The 25,708-nt window shown below is 37.8% G+C and overlaps 1 protein-coding gene across 2 annotated transcripts in view; it reads right to left on the bottom strand.

Moving 5' to 3' along the window:
• Positions 1 to 16,755: 16,755 nt before the first annotated feature.
• The window catches only part of LOC137648724 (inter-alpha-trypsin inhibitor heavy chain H4-like), a 23,364-nt gene continuing 14,411 nt past the window's right edge, over positions 16,756 to 25,708 (bottom strand). For both annotated transcript variants that reach the window (XM_068381780.1, XM_068381779.1), the window contains 5 exons: positions 24,520 to 24,735; positions 23,508 to 23,591; positions 23,017 to 23,235; positions 18,755 to 18,919; positions 16,756 to 17,702 (listed from right to left, as the gene is read on the bottom strand). In XM_068381780.1, the coding sequence (XP_068237881.1) occupies positions 17,667 to 17,702; positions 18,755 to 18,919; positions 23,017 to 23,235; positions 23,508 to 23,591; positions 24,520 to 24,735 (720 nt within the window). In that variant the 3' untranslated portion in view covers positions 16,756 to 17,666. The remainder of the gene's footprint in view (positions 17,703 to 18,754; positions 18,920 to 23,016; positions 23,236 to 23,507; positions 23,592 to 24,519; positions 24,736 to 25,708) is intronic.

Genomic DNA, 25,708 nt, shown 5'->3' on the forward strand with positions numbered 1-25,708 from the left:
TCTCTATTTACGTAATGAAAGAAAGCAGCCAATGTTTTTTTCTAAATCTTAATTTGGATGACATTCAGGATTTGAAGGTAGTAGGTTGGCCAGGGCACCAGCCACCAGTTGAGATACTACCGCTAGAGAGTTATTGTGTTTTTGACAGGCCAGACACTGCTACATTGGATCCATTTCTGTGGTTACGGTTAATTTTTCTTGTCTACACATTAACAAAATGGTCTGCCCTATTCTTCCCACATTCTTCTCTTTCCTCATACACCTGAAAACACTGAGATTACTTAAAAATTCTTCTCTTAAGGTGTTAACTACTGCACTGTAATTGTTCAGTGGTTACTTTCTCCTCTTGTTAAGGGTAGAAGAGACTCTTTAGCTATGATAAGCAGCTCTTCTAGGAGGACACTCCAAGACCAAACCCCTGTTTTCTGGTTTTAGGTAGTGTCATAGCTTCTGTACCATGGCCTAGCACTGTCTTGGGTTAAAGTTCTCTTGCTTGAGGATACACTCGATCTACTCTCTCTCTCTCTCTCTCTCTCTCTCTCTCTCTCTCTCTCTCTCTCTCTCTCTCTCTCTCTCTCTCTCTTGTTTATTAGAAGTTATAGTTTATATATGAAAGATCTATTTCAATGTTGTTACTATTCTTAGAATATTTTATTTTAATTCTTCTTTACTTTTCTTGTAATTTATCTATTTCCTTGTTTCCTTTCCTCACTGGGCTGTTTATCCCTGTTGGAGCCCTTGTACTTAAAGCATTCTGCTTTTCCAACTGGGGTTGTAGCTTGGTTAATGATAATGATGATGATGATGATGATGATAATAATAGTAATAATTTGAAAAGACGTACCGGTATCTAGCATATAGGTAAGGATTTAATTTTGATTGAGTTATTAAAAAACTTGCTGTGGCCTGATTGGTAATGTCTCTGCCTGGTGTTTGCCGGTCGGGGGTTCGAGTCCCGCTCAGACTCGTTACTGCCATTAGTGTCTGCAACCTTACCATCCTTGTGAGCTAAAGTTGGGGGGTTTGGGGGAGCCTGTAGGACTCTCTGCCGAGTCATCAGCAGCCACTACCTGGCCCTCCCTGGTCATAGCTTGGATAGAGAGGAGGCTTGGGCGCTGATCATATAATATATGATCAGTCTCTAGGGCATTGTCCTGATTGCTAGGGAAATGTCACTGTCCCTTGCCTCTGCCATTCATGAGCAACCTTTCATTTATACTGTTTTCAATCATATAATTACGTAAATAGGACTCATATAATGATATGTCTCAGTATTTTTCCATCATGTTTTTGTTTAATCTTGTTACTATGAATACCTATTCATCAATATATTTCAACTTATTTCTTACCTACAAGTAATGTATGTGTTTTGCATAAATACATACACACACAAGTTGTATATGTTAGGTATCTCTCCTTTAGATCCCTACCTTTGCCTAAGGGTTAATCTAACTTCCTGAATCATAGTACAAAACTTCTGCGAAAACATTAACTAGAGATACAATGAGAAAGCCATTAAGCGATAAAGTAGAAAGTAATCCACAAATTAAGAAAAAAGTTAAAATATTGATCTAACAATAAAATTTATAAATAAGCCCCTTTTCAAATGAAGGATATGTGAACAAGTACTGTATTAGGAATATCTTGAAAAATCAAATAGACGCAATTCACAAATGGAATAGACAACTTTTTTCATTCAACTGTTCGTTCTTTGCTTCGAAGATCTAAAGAAATACTGTTGTTATCTCAAGAACGAAGTCCTTTGCTGGTTTTAAGGGTGTTCACCCTTAAAACCAGCAAAGGACTTCGTTCACTATTCTTCACTATTTCACTATTCTTAGGAGGGATAGCATATACTAGCAACTGCGCTATCGACAAGCAGGCTAGTAGGACAAACACTTACTCTTGGTATGGGATTCTTTCTCTCTTAAATAATAATATCTCGCTCACTCACTCGTTAAATATATATATATATATATATATATATATATATATATATATATATATATATATATATATATATATATATATATATATACATAATATATATATATATATATATATATATATATATATATATATATATATATATATATATATATATGTGTGTGTGTGCGTATGTATATATATATATATATATATATATATATATATATATATATATATATATATATATATATATATATATATACATATATATATATATATATATAATATATATATATATATGTATATATATATATATATATATATATATATATATATATATATATATATATATACATACGCACACACACACACATATATATATATATATATATATATATATATATATATATATATATATATATGTATATGTATATATATATATACATATATATATATATATATATATATATATATATATATATATATATATATATATATATATTATATATATACATATATACACATATATATGTATATATAAATATCTATATATATACACACACATAAATATATATATATATATATATATATATATATATATATATATATATATATATATATATATATATATATATATATATATACACATATACATATACACACACATGTATATATATATATATATATATATATATATATATATATGTATATATATATATATATATATATATATATATGTATATATATATATATATATATATATATATATATATATATATATATATATATATATAACTTACAAGTGACCAAAATAAATGGGGTTCCTCATTCCCATTATACTAACAAAACATCTTATTCTATTCGTTTGTCCGACTTATGTTCTGTCTAGTTATACAATAAGATAAAAATGTGCCTCCTGAATGATCGCAACTCTCGTAAGACTAAAACGATCAAATAAAAATGTAGCATTGATGCAATGGTGCATGAAATTATGCTAGCCCAGTTCGGCTATGGAGACGCAGAATAAAAATTAGCTCTCAAATATTTATAAGTACTTCGCTGCAAGTGATTGACACAACACATAGCTCAAGGGGTATCTTTATTCCTTATTATTAATGCGGGGATCGGCTACATACTTTTACTTTAAGGGCTGTTTCCTGGTCCTATCACACATAGGAACCCTGCGCCCTAAGGACCTAGAAGACCAGCTGAACATGTAACTTACTTTACTTACTTACTTTGATGGCTGCTTTTCCGGTCCCATACAGCAGAGGAACCCCACTCTCTACAGGACCTCCACTGTCGTTTTACCGCGTTCATTCAGAGTATTTAACATTTCATATCATATATTGTTCATTTACTGTTAAATCGTCACTGTCAAAAGACTTATAAAATAAGGAATTCTTCAGTTTCCTCTTGAAAGCCGTAATGTCTTCAATCATTCTAATGTTTCGTGGGAGCTTATTATATAGTCTCGGGGCCGCATATTTAAAGGCTCTGGAGCCTAAAGTAGACATGTATCTAAATAAGAGCTTGGTCCATTTATTCAAATGACTTTATTATTGAACAATGACCACGGTCAATCTGAAATGAACATAAAACATATTTAGAATAAATGATGAACAATGTATATAACTCAAATGAACATAAAACATATTAAGAATAAATGATGAACAATGTATATAACTCAATGTTTATAACCCTCTATCTCCCCCCAAGTTTTTAAACGGCCTTTTAAAATGTCTCTCGTGGAGGTCGGTTTAAAACTGATGTCAAAACATTGGGTGGCAAGTAAACGTCCAAATTATAGGTTCATGAACACTAAACTCCCGCTAGCACGTGAAGGAACGGAAACTTGAAAAACAATTATTGTCATGTGTTGATCATGATGACACTATAGCTAGTTCATCTCGAAATCACAGTGCCATGCTGGCGGTCGACGGGTACGACTGGACTTGCGTTGCTCCAAATTTGGCATGGCAGGAGTTAACTGCGATGGAGAGTTTGTGCTATCATTGGGAGGCGGAATCTCTGCTTGATGATTCGCAATGTTACCGAGGTCGTTGGGATAGCATTCCGGAGCAGCAACATCAAAATGAATGTTAGGGGTAGTACCACTTGGTAACGGCAAAGTGGTCAATGGAAGAGTACCATGTGTGTCCGGATTTTGGGTTGTCGGAATGGTGTCCTTCGCAATGGTCTCAGACGTTTTAGTGGTCGAAGGATTGGCAATAGGTACAATCTGATTCCGATTATAGTCATCTCTAATTGTACGGACTTCTGGAATACTCCTGACAGGCACGTATTGTCTCAAAAACTTCCGGTTCCTTAGCGTGACCCTACCAGAGCCATCAACTCTGACGACGTATTGGTCGAATTGGCGGACTTCTATGATGACACCGGTTTTGTCCCATTTCAGGGGGTGATTTCCTGTTTGATTTTGGATGCGAACCCGGTCACCTACGGATAGTGGGGGTAGTCTCTTAGTGTGCTCTGATAAACGCTCTCCCTGTTTAAGGTGTCGATGTCTTAGGGCCTCCTCTCTTGCATCGAGTGTTTCCTTCCACGTGTCGTGGGGACGGTACCTGCCGGGCGGGACAGGTATGAAGTCTCTGATGGGACGACCAAATACACATATTGCAGGAGATAACTTGGTATCTCTGTCAGGTGTGTTCCTGTATTGGAGCATCGCACGTTGGAATTCATCAGTGTTGAGATCACCGTTACTCCCCGTGTTGTCCGCTATAAGACGCTTGACAGTTTTGACGCCTATTTCGGCTCTGCAATTACTATGTGGGAAGGCCACAGAGGAAAGGCGGTGATGGACTCCCCAGTCCTTTAAAAACTGCCTAGTTGCCGTCGCTGTAAATTCAGGTCCACCATCAGATGTCAATTCATCCGGAATCCCAAATGTCACAAATGTTCGGCGTAGTGAAGTTATAAGACCCTCTGCACCGTTCGAAGATCGTTCAACTATGGGCCAATTCGAGTATCGATCAACTATAACTAAATATCCAACTCCTCGGTAGTGAAAGTAATCTGCACAAACACATTGGAACGGGTAGTCTGGAGATATAAGGGGTGTAGGCGGAGCACTAGGATTCGAAGGCGCGATGCGATTGCAGTGGTTGCATCCAGCTCGAAGTGCTGTTATAGCGGGTGTTATCCCTGGCCAAAACACAGATGACTCTGCTCGTGATACCATAGAGGTAATTCTTTGATGTGCTGAATGAAGAGATGTGAGAATTTCCTGACGAAGGGCTGGAGGAATAACTATACGCTCCTTGTATAGTATCACACCATCAACAGTGTAGAGATGCTCGCAGAATTGAAAATACTCTCGAAGATGTACAGGAAATTCTTGGCGAGACTCTGGTACTCCACATTCTATAAGGCTGAGCAGTTCATGCATGTTATCGTCACTACTTGTGGCAGTGCGAACTCTGTCCCAGGTGACTGCTCTCACGTTAAGTGAGTCAAGTGAGCATACTGCTGATGCGGTGATACAAGTATCAATATCATTGTCAGTGGAAACAGAATATGCTGATGGCAATTTGTGTAGGGAAACATTTCTCACGGAATGTACACTGTCAACTGATGCAATGTCATCTTGAAGCGATAGCTTTTCAGATTTTCCAGTTGGGTGGCGCGATACTCCATCTGCAGCGAGATGCTTGACCCCTGGGATATGAATCATGCGAAATCGATAGCGGAGGGACTTTTCCTTCAAGTTTCTGAGACGTGAATTTGATATGTCCTCCAATGATCTGTCACCAAATATTTTCAACAGGGGTTTATGGTCAACTGCGACCACAAGATCTTCACAGCCAAGAACAAAGTATCTTGCCTTATCAAGAGCATCGACGACTGCCAACGCTTCACCTTCAACTGGTGCATATCGAGACTCGGCTGCATGTGTGAACCTACTTCCGACAAGTGTGATCTTCCAACCAGTGCGACAACAAAACGGTCGGTAGTCTGGACAGTCGCAATGTTTCTGGAACAGCCAGAATCCAATTCCTGATTTTGACCAATCGGTGGCGAGACAGGTAGGTTTTGTCTTGTCAAAAATTCGCACGCCTTCTTCAATTTCGTTGATAATGGCAGTTTTAGACTCCTCAAAGAGTGCATTAATATTGTCATTCCAGGTGAATGGTGTTCCTGGTTTCAATAACTGTCTGAATGGTAGCATTTTGTCGGTCATGCTGAAAGCATACGATACTTGGTTTACTAAACCAAACCAAGATCTGACATCGGTGATATTTCTTGGGGTTGGAAAGTCCATAATTGCACTAAGATATCTCGCACATGGGCGAACTGTGTCTGGGGTTATTTCGAATCCAGCGAATTCAGCTGTGTCTTCTGCGAAACGAAATTTGTCAGGGTTGAGTGTTATGCCGTGTGTTCCACATATGTCGAGCCATTGTACAGCTTGGAAAAAACTTTCCTCTATTGAGTCAGACCAAAGAAGAACATCGTCGACACATTTAGTTTTGTTGGGTATCTCGGCAACTATTTCATCATACCGTCGAGTATATCCGTCGCCAGAAGCAATATACCCTTGAGGGGCTGTTTTATAACGATAGCGTCCCCAAGGAGTGATAAACGTAGTTAAGTGACGGTCAGATTCCTGAATCGGTACACTGTGGTATCCGTTCCAGGCATCAAAGACGGTTTTCTTTTTTCCTTGTGGTACTGACCTTGCTTGGTGAAATGGAGAAGGCGTATGATGCGTTTCTCTCCTAGCGTGCACATTGAGAGGCTGAAAATCAACTGTTCGTCGAGGTGTGCCATTTTTCTTAGCACATACAACCATCCGATGGCACCAAGTTACTGGTTCTCCGATTGGGACAGGTTCAAGGACACCAAGGCGGACGTCCTGGTCAAGTCCAGCTTTAACTTCCTCTTGCCAGTGTAACGGCACTGGCACTGGTGTGTGACGAGCAACAGGATCAGCATTCGGATCGATCATCAGCTTCATTGGGGGTCCATCCATTAGTGGTAACGGTTGGTGGTCACATACGTTGAATGTACTTGATTCGTAGTACTTCAAGAGGAAGTCCTTTAGTTTGGACCGGTTAGACTCGGTTGCACTGAACGGTAATTCTGTAGGCGGCGGAGGTGGTAGTTGACGTTTTGGGCAGTCACACTGATTGGCTAGTCCACTAACGCTTCCTACTCCATTGTTGGTGGCATCCGGAGTTTCCGATTGTGTGTCATAGATTTCACCAATAGTAGGAAAACTATCCGATATCATGCCAAGGGCGATGCAGGCTTCCCTACTGATGAAGAGCTTATCCGAGTTGTCGGTGACATATGTCATTTGTCTAGTCTCAACAAGGTTCCCCTGCTCATCTGTTCCTGATATACAAAGGATTGTGGCACCGAGGATTTTAATGCCTCTGTTATTTGCAGCGTGCATTTTCATAGTTACAGGAATGAGGTCACTTTGCTTGAGGCCAAGTTTGTGGATGACCTTGATACCTGCGAGACAGCTTTGGCACCCAGTGTCTGCCATTGCAGATATACGAACAGCATGTGTACCAGCTTGAAGGTGGAAACCAAAGGTTTCGTAATCCTTAGGTGACGTTCTGATTGTCAGATTTATGAAAGGTTGAGATTTGGAAGGTCTCTTTATCCAAGTATCAGATAAGTTGTCATACAGATGGTGGTCCAAAGCCAATGTCTTGTTGGTGTGTCGTTTAGAGATTGATGATACGCTGCACAAGGTGTTGAACACCGCATTCTCGTAGTCATTGGCATTGTGAGCACTGGGTTTCACTTTTGGTTTGCCCTTACTACGGCAAACACTCTCGAAGTGATTTTCTCGGTTGCAGTGTTCACATCTATGACCGTAAGCTAAACATTCTGATTTTCTTGCACGTGCAGGAGTGTTTTTACCATGTCCTTTCTTGCCACAGTATGAGCAAACTTCGTTTTTATCTTTGACAGCGGTTTGTTTTGCCTTTCTGTATGAACTACTGGCCGCTGCTTGGACCTCATGAGAGTCTAATAGTCGGGAGGCAGATCGTTTACCAGATTCTTTAGCTTCGACAAACTGTGCAACTTCTTCCAATGACATGTCCTGATTCTTATCACCAAGTAGATCTAATTGTATTTCAGGGTCACAAATGCCGCGTGCCAATACGTCTCTCACTATTGTGTCAGTATAATTTACATCAACGTTGCATCCTGGACATTTTATCAGGAATTTGCAAACACTAGCCTGTCCTATAAGTCGTGCGCAGAAACGTCGTACAGGCTCATCACGGTCTTGACGCATGTTGTGTAGAGTCACACGAGCTACCATGGTGTTTTCCTCTCGAACTGCCAGTTTTTTTATTGCTCCCATCACTTCTACTTCAGTCTTGTTAGTAAGACTGCCACCAGCTGATCGTGTTAAGTCTTTTTGAAGTTGTTCTTCGCAGCATTCTAGAAGCTGTACCACACGATCACGGCCCTCAATTTTAGTTGCGTTTACATAGTCAGACCATCGTGATTGAAAATATGCCCATTCTTCACTTGTTCCCGCTGTCGATATTGTGGGTCTTTTAACTCTTTCTACTTTGGCAGCTTGTCCAGGAGCATGTGTGGTGCAGTGAGCAGTTATGAGTGCAGCTACGATGGCGGCCTCAAGGTCGTCCGTGACGTAATCACAGCCTGGTATTGGACATCCTACTGCTGGCATTTTGATTAGTTCTTAGGCCGTGGTCATAAATAAGAGCTTGGTCCATTTATTCAAATGACTTTATTATTGAACAATGACCACGGTCAATCTGAAATGAACATAAAACATATTTAGAATAAATGATGAATAATGTATATAACTCAAATGAACATAAAACATATTAAGAATAAATGATGAACAATGTATATAACTCAATGTTTATAACCCTCTAGTATCTAGGTTCCAACAGTTTGAAGCTGTACCAACCGTGTGTCACACAATTGTACATAATTCCTTTTGTATACATATGCTTGTATCCTCGCTCTTCCCTCGCACTAAAACGAACATGAAAATTCATGCCTGCTGTTTTCCTCTGTAACATTGTCTGTCTTGTGAACATGTTATGACCTGTTGCCTTGAGGCTTTGTATATGAAGGAGAGTGTTCTATAATAATATAACTCAGTTGATTGCATCCTGCCTTTGAGTTCACAACCCTCTCTCGGCTCCGTCACAAAGAATTGCGCAATGTGTAGCAATTCTTTTAAGTATTTTGGACGCCCGGTTCTGATAACTTGGTGGGTTATTGTACATATTTTTAATTAATTTCTCGCTTTAATCGGCAGCCAGTGTAAATCGATTAGCATAGGGATGATCCTTTCTCTAGGTGGGACACCTTTTATCAGTCTTGCTCCTCTGTTTATTATGTTTTGTAATTTCTTAAGTTACACTTGTGGTAAATTGTAGTAGATAGAGTTGCAGCTGTCAATCCTGGTAATAACACAGTTTATCACAAGTTCTTTTACAGAATTTTCATCCACGTACTTTTTTATAAACGCAATATTTCTGATAACCAGCAGTTTTTATTACATTATTTATTTGGGCATTTAGAGATAGGTTACAGTCAAGAATTACACCTAGTTCTCGAACTTAGTGCACCTATCCACTTGACCTTTACTTTGAGAGGTGTTTTCCTGGTCCTGCCACAGGCATGATGGAAATAAGATAGAATATGTAAAGAAAATGGGCGTTGCTTAAGTAAGCGGACATGTGGGAATTATGAAATTGGGAACTAGGGCCTGGACGGCCATTTGGAGTCTAGATACAACCGGGGAGGAGGCCGTAGTTGTAGTATGAAGTAAAAGTTATGAGGTAGGTTAGGATAGCAAGATGGAAGAAATGAAACGAGAACAGAGGTATAATATAAGGAGAGAGAGAGAGAGAGAGAGAGAGAGAGAGAGAGAGAGAGAGAGAGAGAGAGAGAGAGAGAGAGAGAGAGAGAAGTAATGTCTAAGGCACAAACGATAGTAAGGGGCCAGAAGAAAGAGTCAGTCCCAATGCGTTTAGGAGCAAATAACGTATAGGGTTACAGCAACAGTGAGAAACAAAATTACCGGGGGGGGGGGGGGGATTTCAGTACATGTCACTGTCATGCCAAGTTACAGAAATCAATCAATTTCATATCTAGGATAAACGTGGGGGTGTGGTGGAAAGCGAATCATCATCATCATAACTTTTAAACAAAATGTTTCGCGGAAAATTTAATATATTGAGCACTCTTACAAGGTAACAATAATGATTTTCGGTAGGGAAAGATTGAATTGGATTACTAGGTCCGGCAGTGGGGCGGGGAAGTCCATTCATATCCATATGAAAAGGAGGTAAAGTAGAAAGGCAACGAAGATTATGTTTCGTAAGATTCTAAAAAACAGAAGGCTAAACAATAATTGTTTTCAAGGCAAATGTAATTGTTGATTTATAATTATCTTTTCCGCTAGATAGAAACTATTGTAACCAGATAAATCAAAGGAGCTGCTAACTAACCATGTGTAAGGACTCTGAATGACATTTACAGTTTCCTGGTACAGCTCGCTCTGAGGAAGTGCGGCCAGCCACACCATTACTGCACGGCGAGTTCCCGTGTTTAGTCCTTCCCTCTACCTCTGTCAACTCTTCCTACAGTATATGCTTGGTTACTCACCGTGAAGTAAGGGTGTGATATGGTGAGGTCCTCTCAGTGGCCAGTGGCCACCATGGCTACGTTTAATGACCACTAATCTTATGGTGTCCTAAAATCTTGCGTATCATCATGTATCGACCATTATGAAAATAACGTTACAAAAATAACTTTAATTGAAAATATTACCTTCATAGCGAGAGAATAATCTACAAATAATGCTAAAAGTAAAAAAAAGGTAAATAAAGATAAGTAAACAAAATTCGAAGCCAGATATAAACACATCGAGAAAGTTGTAATTTCCTCAACTGGAGTCATCTGTTTTCTGTTAACAGTTCGGTCAACTCCTAATATTCTATTTCAACTCAGGTTCGCTTTCGTACATATTGCACAGTTAGACGACAGCTATGAATTCGATATCTGTAGAGGACGAGCTGCTTAAACTTGATCTACTTTCTTCCCAAACTAGTTACTAGCAAATATGTCAACCGAGACACCCTCCTTGAGTTGTTAGGGTCTTGTCTGAAATCGTGGCTCTCAGCTGATACTCCTAGGCCTATTGACGTAAAGGGCCTCAGTTAGATTTCACCAGTCGTCTCTATTTAAAGCTTTTAAATCAATACTGCTCCATTCGGCGTCTCCTACTTCACGCTTCATAGTCCTTAGCCATGTAGGCCTGGTCCTTCCAACCAATCTAGTCCCTTGTGGAGCCCAATTAAATGTTTGATGAACTAACCTCTCTCGGGGAGAGCGAAGAGCATGGCCAAACTATCTCCATTTACCCCTTACTATGATCTTACCCGCATATGGCATTCGAGTTACCTCTCTTATAGTTTCATTTCTAATCCCGTCCTGTCTTTGATTACAGATAAACTAAACCTTTTTTCAGGGATAAAAAAAAAAAAATTACTCTAGCAATAATTTCTGTCATCACACGTCAATGATGTTATAAATAAAATTTGAACCTGCTAAACATACTTTCGTGGAATAAGAATATATAAATTATTCACATGTTCTAGATTCACACAATTTGAATAAGGATGATTGGGATGGAAGTAGATCGTTAGGACAGGCGTGAACTTTATTATTGTCAAATCGATTTTCTTTATGGGGGAAATGCTGTTAATTTTTGTCTGATACTCGATGATATGAAGCTAGTTTTACGATTTTCGAAATATGTTTTAGTGCTACCTTGCCAGGAATGAAGCCGGTGGGATGCAAACACAGGGTTGAGCCTTAGTCTTAGGGCAAGCTACGAATATGACAGTATAATGGGCCCGCTGCAAGACAAGGTTACGGCTCCTAGGTTAGGTTAGGTGGGGAACCTTAGGTTAGGTGGTGTTCTTGTGTTTGTTTACCTTTCAAAATGTTTTTTTTCAGTCACAACTTTTCAAATTTTACTCCTGGTCCTTCACAACCAATTAAAAAAGCTCCATGATTTGTCAACCAGCAATTGTAGGATCTAAATTCCATATCTAAAACTCTTCATATATTTTGAACGAACTAATTTTCTTATCGACCTTAACTAAATAATAAAACAATATTAATGAATTTAGTGCAAAATAAAAATAAATCAATCTCCAGCAATGCTGATCTGTAAAATCGACGTCAAGTGAAAGAGCAACCTACCTGTAGACCTGTTTAACGACGGCTTGTAACTTGATGCATAGTCTTACGGTCGACCGACCATGTGAAAGAGGCAAGGATAATGAAAAGACCAAGTAACTAGATTTCTTTATTTAAAACAATGTACAACACCGAGAGTACACTATGAACACTTGAAATATTATTTCATTCTTAGATATATCAATAACACTCCCCCAACCCATGCACATTACCAACAATTATTCAAAAAACACCCACAAATGAAGTACCGTATATGACAAGGAAAAGGAGCATAATAAACGTTTCGACCTCTTGTCACTGACTTGAAGGAGGAAGAGAATAATCAGCCTTAACTCTATAGTACGATTCTTGAACGATGTGGAACTAGAATCAAGAGAATGATTGATTATATACATACATACATGTACATACACATGTAAGATATGTATACATATAATCACTTGGTATTTATTTTCTTTGACAGATGTGTCAGCTTCGAAACATTTTTGTCTGTTTACAATTAAGCTAATCACTTCCAAAGAACATTTTCTTAAAAGTTAATTTATTTTTTTTTTAAATTTGAGTTCTATGTAAACAAGAAACATGAATAAAATCTCTTAAAGCTTCTAGAAGTCTCCAGACATCGGAGATAAACAGACAGGTTATTCTCAGCGGTATGGACGGTTGTTCAACTGTTTCTACCCTCCATAATTCATCATGTGACTCTTTTTCCCTTAAAGCTTTTCCATTTATTCGAGTCTCCCCTAATCTTCCCCATTTCTACTGCACAGTCAGTCTTCCATTAGTAATCCCACTGACCACCGAGTCAGTCTCCCACAAGCCTTTTTTTTTTCTTTTAGTAATCCAAGGGATAGTATCTACCATGAGCCTTCTCTCTGATAACGTGTCAGTCTCCCATGTGCCCCCCACCCTTTTCTTCTAAGTACCTATCCCATTACACATCCCCAACAAATGTTAAGAGGCCTACTTTGAGCCTCACTATGCAAATTGTATTAGTTTCCCATAAACCTTCCCATGCATTATGGGCCAGTTTGTTAAGTGTCCCTTAACCCTTTCTATTCATTATGGGATTTACTCCCACGAGCATCCAAAATATACAATGGGTTAGTCTTTATGAAGCCACAGTCAGGCAGTTTCAGCAAGAAAAAACAAAATGCCCTTCTCATGACTCAAATCCCTTAAAAATTACCAATATATGTATATATTTTTTTTTAGGTTTTCTGTCTTTTGTTTTAAAGTTAAAAATCCTTCATTGGTACTAACATCAGCCGCAATGAGAGTTAAAAAGCACCTGTATTTAGAAAAAAAAAGTGGAACGAAACAGGGCTGCATGTCAGAAATTTTCTCTCTAGCTGAGAAATTACGTGAAAAAGGGAAGTCCTCTTTTGAAACCTGACATAACTTCCAAAAAGAGCAAAGAAATCGACTTTGAAAGACAAATATTGATTAGAATGAGTATCCTTGAATATATTTCCATAATCACGAAGTCTAGGAAAATGAGACGTTGAGAAATTAAAGGGAGAAAGGAAAAACAAATCTGAATGTCTCTTGAACAACACTGGCTCTTATGTCTACCTGCTTCTTCGGAGTCTTCTTTATGAAATTCCTATAGAATTTATAGATTAGGAACTGGATAAAATTACAGATAACTTCACAATTAGCTTGTCATAAATACAAATGTTTAGTAGAATAGTTGAAAATTCATGAATATTTTGTTTAATTTTATTTTTTATTAAAGTGTACCCTATATAAATATACGGCACATATCATAATATGTCTATGCATACAATATATATATATATATATATATATATATATATATATATATATATATATATATATATATATATATATATATATATATATATATATATATATATATATATATATATATGCATGTGTACGAATGTATATCATTGTCAAGCCAAATGTCATACGCTATTCCTAAGGAATGAGTTTGAAGTTCTACTCATCATTGCAAATATTTTTCAATGACCGTATTTTCTTCTTCGGCAATCTTCCGCCTTGCAATTCACCAAACTTAATGGAAACAGGACACTCATGCCATAGAAGGTCTGGCTGTGGGAAATGTAACAAAATTCACAGAATACAAACCTATAACGCTTTGCAATAAAAAATAGTCCTCTCGTAAAATGTTAGATTTCTATCTACAATGAATATCTATGATGAACAGATATGAAGTCATTCCAAAAATTGTCTTATAATATGGAAAAATGTCGTGAGATTATCATCTAGTCATCTACTTTCCCTGACTAAAAAATGCTAAGGATGACCACTGGTACAAACATTGTGGAAATAAACAGAAAATCCCCACTAAACCCGGTCAATTCCATGACTCATCTTGCTTTTCAGAGGGTCGAAAAAATATCATTTTATTCTTTCCTTGGAGGGAGATCCCATATTCCATAGTCTTCCTCCATCCACGTGATGTTGGAAGTATTTCTACACTGTCTAACAATACTAACATTTTTAAGGACGAGGCTACGGTTTATAAATATGCGTTAACCCTCAGATTTCAACAGGGACTGGCAAAAGTCACACCATTTCATCTGGCAAAGCATTTTGATTAAAAGATCGTTTCTATTTTCATGCAATTATTTACTGCTGCTCCTAGAGTCACTGCTTCTGTGTCTGATACGGAAAGCTGAAGTAAATGCTTCATTTCTAAATCCACAGCCCTTCAAAAGACATCACAACTTGATTCCTAGAGTAACTGTGTAATGTACACAGGCCTTAGAAGCAGCGGTGCTAAATACAGTATATGATTAGGAAGAAATTTAGGTCCCCGAACACACCCCTCGTATGGAATTCCACATTCATCTCTTTAATTATTCAAAATAGTTTACAATTCATTTTAAATGACAGATGTGCCATTTTCCATTCAGGCAAGATGCTTTATAAAATCAATATAAATTTTCATGTAAATTTACTTCCTTTTGAATATAAAATTTACCTTTTGGGACAAAGCAAGATGAGGAGGGAATAAAATACTCCTTAACAACTACAGGTAAAAAAACCTCAAACTGAAAATCTATGAAAAAAGGTGATAAAATCGTTTATCAACTGCAAATACCTTAATCAAAACCCACCTAATAAACTATTCATCATATAACAACATCCATAGGAAAATATAGCAGTAACGTAAAAACTATAGACACCTACGGCACTAAGTAGATATTATCATTTTCATATGAACCTAACCTATTAAGAACTAATACTGCAATTGTGGGTTACGAGATGTCTCAAGTCCTTTTTTGTAATGGTTGCTTCCAGAAAGGACCCACTTACCAAGTGGGTTCTGCTTCCAGAAGTAGTTAAAGTCTGTGTAGATTCAACCACTGAACGTTTAAGAATTCTTTAATACAATGTAGGTCCGCGTGTTCATTTCCGGAACTTTTCCTTGTATAAATCACTTGATTTCTATCAAAATAATTTCTATCCCTTTTGTTTAATGTTAATTTGGAGGTACCTTTATAAATTTGCCTTTTCAGAGAGGATATACTATCAAATTAATAAAGGAAGATATGTTACACACTCATGTATGAATCAATTACAAGGAATGGAAGAGAAATTGACACTACAAAATTAAAATTCCTTCTAAAAAGTTATGAACAAAATCTTTGGTATCATCAATGAATGAAAAAAAAATCTTTTATAAAACGAAAAGAAAAATATCTGACAAAAGAATTTTTCTGGTTCCAATACAATGTCTGCTTCGTATGTTTGCAGTATTTCCGGATTTTATGGGCTGGTGTTTAACTTTCTATAGAGTATTAACTGGGGAATATCTAAAAGTAAATAAAACTTGATATATCGGCATAACAACATTTGAATCTTAGTTTTCTTTTCACTAAATATTTGCAAAAAAATAAAAATAAAAACAACCCGAACTCTTGACTTTGATGGTACGAGCGGTGGACTCCCACTCTTGCAGAGGAAAAAAAAAACGAGTACCTTTCACCTAAGTGTAAAAAAATCATATGGAAGCCTTGTCATTATTCCTTTTCAGAATTTCATAGGAAATCTTAAACAACGGCGAAGAGTTATTTTCACTTGAAGTAATGCAAACTCTTTTTTGTTTCCCAAATATCCTACTTCTTTACCATAAAAAATGTTGTGCTTCTTTTTTTTTCTTTTAACTCTGCTATAGTAACTAACCTCCCGACGTGATCACACACGTCACTGAAACAAAATTTTGATTGCAGTATACACCATTTATAGACAAGGAGAAGACACCGAGGGGAGGTTCCATTCTACCCAGGGTTTCTTCCCATCAATTTCGTCCCGGTCTCTCTGCTGTAACGCTTGGAAGATAAACAGAGGCTGCGTTCTCGCAGAACAAAATGTGTTCAGGATTGTCTCTCTCAAGTTATCTTCATTTGTCACGAATAGCCTCCTGGAAGTCTATGAAAAACGATCCATGCTAAATGGTGGGGAGAGAGAGAGAGAGAGAGAGAGAGAGAGAGAGAGAGAGAGAGAGAGAGAGAGAGAGAGAGAGAGAGAGAGAGAGAGAGCTGAAATCTTAGCATGTATCATCTACTAGATTTCTTTCCGGAGAGAGAGAGAGAGAGAGAGAGAGAGAGAGAGAGAGAGAGAGAGAGAGAGAGAGAGAGAGAGAGAGAGAGAGAGATAATGGATAAAATCTTAGCTTGTAATATCTGCTAGATTTCTTTCCTTCCCTTTTATTATCTAAAAAGTCTGCATGGTTCGCCCCAAAAAGGAATCCGGCTTGTTTGAAACTTCCTTTTCTAATCTCTACAGATTCAATCATGATTAGTGTTGAGTTACTGCAGGCATTCAAAAAAAATAATTACCTCTTATCTACGGTACAAAGAACACTTCACTTAAAAAAGAGCTAATCTATGTATTGTTCCCAATAAGCTGTAACAAACTTGACTACGATATTGCTATGAGCACTGACATGTTTATTATTACTTTTTAAGAGATAATCGAGAAATCTAACGATAAATAGGCAATACTTCTCACGTCTTTCTGAGAAGACGACGACGAGAGAGAGAGAGAGAAACAGTGAGAGAGAGAGAGAATGAGGGCAAGATTCTCATATAAACTCTCTAATAACCTGTTTACATTGATGCAGTTTTAAGTGACTGTTTGAATTTCATTTTCAAATTAATATCAGGTTGTTTGTTCTGCCTGGATCGGTCAGAAAATGTTTCCCTTCGTTTTCTGAAGAAAGAATATGGAATAAATTCTGATATCATTGAAAAATATAGTTTTGGGAATACTAATTCCTTATTTGATAGCTTTAATGGTGATAAATTCAATAATTTTAGACCGGGCAGTGCCACTACGCTCGTCCACTCTGGACGCTGCATGAATTGCAAAAGCTAAAACACTTTCAATCCTTGGAAATGGTAGTAGTAATAAAAGTGGTAATAATTGTAATTGGTATCAGTTCTACGTCACACTTTGCTCTTTGATCAAGTCGTTCCTTCTTTTGCAAACTGTCATTTGATTGGAAGTTGTATACCGAGCGCGAACACCTGAAACGAGAAGCAGAACAAGTTATAGTTATTTCATTAGGGTTAAACTTCGTGATGTGAACAATATCATTCATCACAGCAGCGATCTTTTTGAATAAAGGTTTGTCAGATGGATTTATACTAATGGTTGCTTTTCTGTGGGTTGTGTATTATAGTGAATATATGACAGCCGTTTCTAGTCAATTGCAGGGCAAAGGTCTTAGAAAATATCCTTATTCATGTCTGGGGTTTGGTCAAATTTCACCACCAAGCTGGCTAACGTAGACTTGTGATGGTGGGATTCTTTTGTCTGATCGCTCACAGCAAGCCAACCTAGTATGAGTGGCCCTGACTAGTATAGCTTTGCTGATCATGGCGAAAAACAACCCTTGCACCACGTTAAAGTATCCCCACTCAGTATGTATGTACTGTATAAGGATTCCCTTGCACCACGTTAAAGCATCCCCACTCAGTATGTATGTACTGTATAAGGATTCCCTTGCACCACGTTAAAGCATCCCCACTCAGTATGTATGTACTGTATAAGGACGCCCTTGCACCACGTTAAAGTATCCCCACTCAGTATGTATGTACTGTATAAGGACGCCCTTGCACCACGTTAAAGTATCCCCACTCAGTATGTATGTACTGTATAAGGACGCCCTTGCACCACGTTAAAGTATCCCCACTCAGTATGTATGTACTGTATAAGGACGCCCTTGCACCACGTTAAAGTATCACCACTCAGTATGTATGTACTGTATAAGGACTCCCTTGCACCACGTCAAAGTATCCCCACTCAGTATGTATGTACTGTATAAGGATTCCCTTGCACCACGTTAAAGTATCCCCCACTCAGTATGTATGTACTGTATAAGGATTCCCTTGCACCACGTTAAAGCATCCCCACTCAGTATGTATGTACTGTATAAGGATTCCCTTGCACCACGTTAAAGTATCCCCACTCAGGATGTATGTACTGTATAAGGATTCCCTTGCACCACGTTAAAGTATCCCCACTCAGGATGTATGTACTGTATGAGGACTATTTAAAATGTCATAACATAACTCACCCGACTCACTACAGTATGAAAGACGACGGATAGAATTAGCATCGCGCAGGGCATTCTCAACTGTTCACTGCCATTCGCCACAGTCATGGAACCGAAATTCACGTAGTTGAAATCATTGAAGGCTTCGACGTCAGTGTCGTAGTAGTCATTCTGATCCCTGAGAACCTGCGAGGATCATTTGGAGGATATATTAAAAATTCCCAGAATGTCTATTTTTTCTCCATAAGTAAAAGGAGTCTAAAGGGATTTTTGTATGTTAGAAAATGAAATGTACTTTCATGCCAAAGAAACTTTATAATGAATCTGTGAATTTCCTTTTTAATACAGATACAGGCAAACTATTAGTGATTAAATAGCTTATATTTTTACCAGGCAAAGGAAATACCACATGGTTTTATTTAAATTATCATCTGAGCAAATCTATCTATCTATATACCAAGGCACTTCCCCCAATTTTGGGGGGTAGCCGACACCAACAATGAAACAAAACAAAAAGGGGACCTCTACTCTCTATGTTCCTTCAGCCTAATCAGGGACCCAACCGAGTTCAGCTGGTACTGCTAGGGTGCCACAGCCCAACCTCCCACATTTCCACCACAGATGAAGCTTCATAATGCTGACTCCCCTACTGCTGCTACCTCCGCGGTCATCTAAGGCCCCGGAGGAAGCAGCAGGGCCTACTGGAACTGCGTCACAATCGCTCGCCATTCATTCCTATTTCTAGCACGCTCTCTTGCCTCTCTCACATCTATCCTCCTATCACCCAGAGCTTTCTTCACACCATCCATCCACCCAAACCTTGGCCTTCCTCTTGTACTTCTCCCATCAACTCTTGCATTCATCACCTTCTTTAGCAGACAACCATTTTCCATTCTCTCAACATGGCCAAACCACCTCAACACATTCATATCCACTCTAGCCGCTAACTCATTTCTTACACCCATTCTCTCCCTCACCACTTCGTTCCTAACCCTATCTACTCGAGATACACCAGCCATACTCCTCAGACACTTCATCTCAAACACATTCAATTTCTGTCTCTCCATCACTTTCATTCCCCACGACTCCGATCCATACATCACAGTTGGTACAATCACTTTCTCATATAGAACTCTCTTTACATTCATGCCCAACCCTCTATTTTTTACTACTCCCTTAACTGCCCCCAACACTTTGCAACCTTCATTCACTCTCTGACGTACATCTGCTTCCACTCCACCATTTGCTGCAACAATAGACCCCAAGTACTTAAACTGATCCACCTCCTCAAGTAACTCTCCATTCAACATGACATTCAACCTTGCACCACCTTCCCTTCTCGTACATCTCATAACCTTACTCTTACCCACATTAACTCTCAACTTCCTTCTCTCACACACCCTTCCAAATTCTGTCACTAGTCGGTCAAGCTTCTCTTCTGTGTCTGCTACCAGTACAGTATCATCCGCAAACAACAACTGATTTACCTCCCATTCATGGTCATTCTCGCCTACCAGTTTTAATCCTCGTCCAAGCACTCGAGCATTCACCTCTCTCACCACTCCATCAACATACAAGTTAAACAACCACGGCGACATCACACATCCCTGTCTCAGCCCCACTCTCACCGGAAACCAATCACTCACTTCATTTCCTATTCTATCACATGCTTTACTACCTTTGTATAAACTTTTCACTGCTTGCAACAACCTTCCACCAACTCCATATAACCTCATCACATCCCACATTGCTTCCCTATCAACTCTATCATATGCTTTCTCCAGATCCATAAACGCAACATACACCTCCTTACCTTTTGCTAAATATTTCTCGCATATCTGCCTAACTGTAAAAATCTGATTCATACAACCCCTACCTCTTCTAAAACCACCCTGTACTTCCAAGATTGCATTCTCTGTTTTATCCTTAATCCTATTAATCAGTACTCTACCATACACTTTTCCAACTACACTCAACAAACTAATACCTCTTGAATTACAACACTCATGCACATCTCCCTTACCCTTATATAGTGGTACAATACATGCACAAACCCAATCTACTGGTACCATTGACAACACAAAACACATATTAAACAATCTCACCAACCATTCAAGTACAGTCACACCCCCTTCCTTCAACATCTCAGCTTTCACACCGTCCATACCAGATGCTTTTCCTACTCTCGTTTCATCTAGTGCTCTCCTCACTTCCTCTATTGTTATCTCTCTCTCATTCTCACCTCCCATCACTGGCACCTCAACACCTGGAACAGCAATTATATCTGCCTCCCTATTATCCTCAACATTCAGCAAACTTTCAAAATATTCCGCCCACCTTTTCCTTGCCTCCTCTCCTTTTAACAACCTTCCATTTCCATCTTTCACTGTCTCTTCAATTCTTGCGCCAGCCTTCCTTACTCTCTTCACTTCTTTCCAAAACTTCTTCTTATTCTCTTCATATGATTGACCCAATCCCTGACCCCACCTCAGGTCAGCTGCCCTCTTTGCCTCACGTACCTTGCGCTTTACTTCCACCTTTTTCTCTCTATATTTTTCATACTTCTCTATACTATTACTCTGCAGCCATTCTTCAAAAGCCCTCTTTTTCTCTTCCACTTTCACCTTCACTCCTTCATTCCACCATTCACTGCCCTTCCTCATGCTGCCTCCAACAACCTTCTTGCCACATACATCACTTGCAATCCCAACAAAATTTTCTTTTACTAACTTCCATTCCTCCTCTAAATTACCAGTTTCTCTTACTCTCACCTCATCATATGCCATTTTCAACCTTTCCTGATATTTACTTTTTACCCCCGGTTTTATTAGCTCTTCAATCCTCACTACCTCCCTTTTACATCCACCTACTCTATTCCCCCACTCTTTTGCTACAACTAATTTTCCTTCCACCAAAAAATGATCAGACATACCGTTAGCCATACCCCTAAACACGTGCACGTCTTTCAATCTTCCAAACATTCTTTTAGTTACCAACACATAATCCATTAATGCCCTTTCTACTACTCTTCCATTTGCCACTCTTACCCACGTATACTTATTCTTATCTTTCTTTTTAAAGAAGCTAGCACCTATTACCATCTCTTGTTCAACACACATGTCTACCAGTCTCTCACCACTCTCATTTTCACCTGGTACGCCATACTTACCAATGACACCTTCTACCTCTCCAGCGCCCACTCTAGCATTTAAGTCACCCATAACAACTACATAATTCCTTCTACCCAGTCCTTCTACACACCTAGTTAAATCATTCCAGAACTCATTCCGATCTTCTTCACTTTTCTCACTACCTGGCCCATACGCACTGACAAACGCCCAACATTCCCTACCCAACCTAACCCTTACCCACATTAGCCTAGATGATATCTCCTTCCATTCCACTACTTTACCTGTCATCCATTCACTCAGCAATAACGCCACACCCTCTCTCGCTCTTCCCCTTTCAATCCCAGACACTCTACCGGACATTTCACCAAACATCACTTCACCCTTTCCTTTCATCTTTGTCTCACACAAGGCCAATACATCCATCCTTCTACTTCTAAACATACTTCCAATCTCACATCTTTTACTCTCTATCGTACTACATCCACGCACATTTAAACACCCCAAAACTAGAGTGCGGGGAGCAGTCACTCTCCCCCCAGCTCCATCTCCTTGTCGATGTCTCGCAGGAATTTTTTACAGTTGAGGGGGTTCCCAGCCCCCTCGTCCCGTCCCTTTTAGTCGCCTCTTACGACACGCAGGGATAACGTTGGCGCTATTCTAATTTTTATATGCCCCCGCGGCCAAATACTTACAAAAAAATAGGTGTAAAATACACGTTATACTGCTCAAGCCTCTAGTTCCCTACACACACACACACACAAAAAAAAAAAAAACGACTGGAATTTGGGACTCTATGACTCAGAGATGCTTAATAACAGACTAAAAGGAGATCCGTTTCCTAATGATAAATATCCTTACTGAGTGACATGCACAGTAGGTATGGTCCATGGGCCTGTTTAACATTATACGGCTTCTGAGAGAAGAAAGATAGTCATACTTTACCTATCTCTGTGATACATATTTCATTTGAAATACAATCATTTTAGCCATGTGGGTCTCTGACTCTATGACATCCCTTCTCAAAAGGCAGCTAGATTTCAGAACCCCAACCACCTAAAGATAGCAAATCTAACGATTCAGTCCTTTGATGTTTTAACCTTAAAAAACCGTCAAGTTGAAAACTAGACATTACATAAAGCTGCAAAAACAAACCTGGATAGATTTCGGATTGAAAACGCGTCCTATGGAATCGTGTGGGTCCAATTCAACACTGACGCTTCCATCTTCATCACCCAGGTCCTCCTCATAAGGTGCCAGTGCATGTTTGTCTTCCTCCTCCTCCTCTTCTTCTTCGTCATCTTCGTAGTCTTTGCAGTTCTCCTTGTCCGGCTGAACTACAACCAACGACGTCAGCGGAGTGACAAAATGGTGCTGTAATATAGTAATAAATATTATTTGCTGCATGATTGGTGAGGTTTAAAAAAAATTGAGCTGTCCTTAAGTTAAATTTTAACTGAAAGCAGTTTCAAATCTATGAAAATGAGAAAACACAGTACATGTACAGGAGCTTCAATTTTGCTTGGGCAATTCAGTAACTGAATTTATAATACAGCAAATGAATGATTTTTAATTAAATTACCTACTTAAGAGGAAGCTTTATAAAACTATAAATCCTAACTCTACCAGAAAAACATAATACATACCTCTAATGCAATTCGTAGAGCTTTCCTTCTCGCTATATCTTTCTCGTGATTTCCTTTCGCGGCCTTTTCTATTGATAAAAGATCCTGTCGGAAATAAAAAAACACATCCTACAGTTAATTTGGTTTTCTTGCTACTTTCATCATAAAGAATATGCAGAACTTTTTGAAGCGCATGCGCTGTAGTCAGAGCTTCGTAAATAATAGATTACTTGACAGGGCTTAACCTGACTGAAAATAAGATATCCTACTTCTCCAAACAAGACTGTATGAAATCCATAATAGATAAGGCCACCCAGTTTAATATCAAGACTTCCCTAAAATTGTTTTCTTTCTTTAAATGATTACACAAGATTACACATTCGCTAATTAACCATTCGGACATCTCAATGTTCTTGGAGATTTTACAGTGCAATGTAAATGATAGTCTCTCCTGATATATGGCAGGATTTTACAAAGGCTTTAGTTTGTTTAGTAATAGAGATCATCACGGGTAACCTAATATCAATAGGAAATGTATATCACAAACTACAATTGCACAACATACTGCATATATATATATATATATATATATATATATATATATATATATATATATATATATATATATATATATATATATGTGTGTGTGTGTGTGTGTGTGTGTGTGTGTGAAAAAAAAGAGTGGGGTTTAATCTCAACCCTAATAGCTTGTCAGACTACAAAAGAATCTACATGTTTTCTTTTTTTTTTATAGTTGCTAACTATCTTTGAACTGGGATAGAAAATTGTCTAGTTTGTCATTCACTTAATACTGACGACATTGTTTTTCTTAATTCTATATCTACGATTGTCGACTCTTATTCTATAAAATGTATATTTTCCTGATTCTATTTTCATGTATCAGATTTAAAAGAATTACATTTATTAGAGGCTGATTCAGCTATTTAATGACCAATGATAATTTTCATAATAACAATAATTATAACATAGCGTAATTAAAGATAATTCTCTTCACAGATCCCGATGACTGTACCTTCACTTTCTGGAAAGCCCAGAGCCTCTTGATAAAGTTCCTGGGCGTAGGCGCTAAATGCAGGTGGTCCAGCAAGTGGTGGTCTGGCGGGAGGACCGTGTTCCAGTCGGTGACTGCCACTAGGAACTGACCGTTACGGCCCTGACCGGTGATGTTGGCGCGGAGACCGCTCGGCTGCTCGGCTACCGTTTGACCTGCCACTACTAGTTCTGCCCCCTGGTGGTGATAAAGATGGTGGTGATAAAGATGTTGGTGATAAAGATGGTGGTGATAAGTGTATGTTCAATTGTTATAGAATGTTCATGAACACGTGCAGGATATTTGGTTCTTCTGTTTATATATATATATATATATATATATATATATATATATATATATATATATATATATATATATATGTATATACAGTTTATATATATATATATATATATATATATATATATATATATATATATATATATATATACAGTTTATATATATATATATATATATATATATATAAACTGTATATATATATATATATATATATATATATATATATATATAAACTGTATATACATATATATATATATATATATATATATATATATATATATATATATATATATATAAACTGTATATATATATATATATATATATATATATATATATACACATAAATATATATATATATATATATATATATATATATATATATATATATATATATATATTATGATATATATATTATACTGTATATATATATATATATATATATATATATATATATATATATATATATATATACAAATAAGCCATATATATTTTTGATACATTAATGTCTGGATTCTTTTAACAACCTCGGGATCAGAGCCCCAGGCGAAATCACACAAAAACAAGAGCTTGTGTCCGGCCGGGAATCGAACCCTGGTCGGCAAGCTTGTATAGACAGTGGTTTAGTCACTGTCTATACAAGCTTGCCGACCAGGGTTCGATTCCCGGCCGGACACAAGCTCTTGTCTTTGTGTGATTTCGCCTGGGGCTCTGATCCCGAGGTCATTAAGAGAATCCAGGCATTAATGTATCAAAAATATAAATGGCTTATTTGAATATGAAAAACACGTCTAGACGTGCAAAAATTGTTCATATATATATATATATATATATATATATATATATATATATATATATATATATATATATATACACA

The sequence above is a fragment of the Palaemon carinicauda genome, chromosome 10 (genome assembly GCF_036898095.1).
Source record: "Palaemon carinicauda isolate YSFRI2023 chromosome 10, ASM3689809v2, whole genome shotgun sequence".
Classification (NCBI taxonomy): domain Eukaryota; kingdom Metazoa; phylum Arthropoda; class Malacostraca; order Decapoda; family Palaemonidae; genus Palaemon; species Palaemon carinicauda.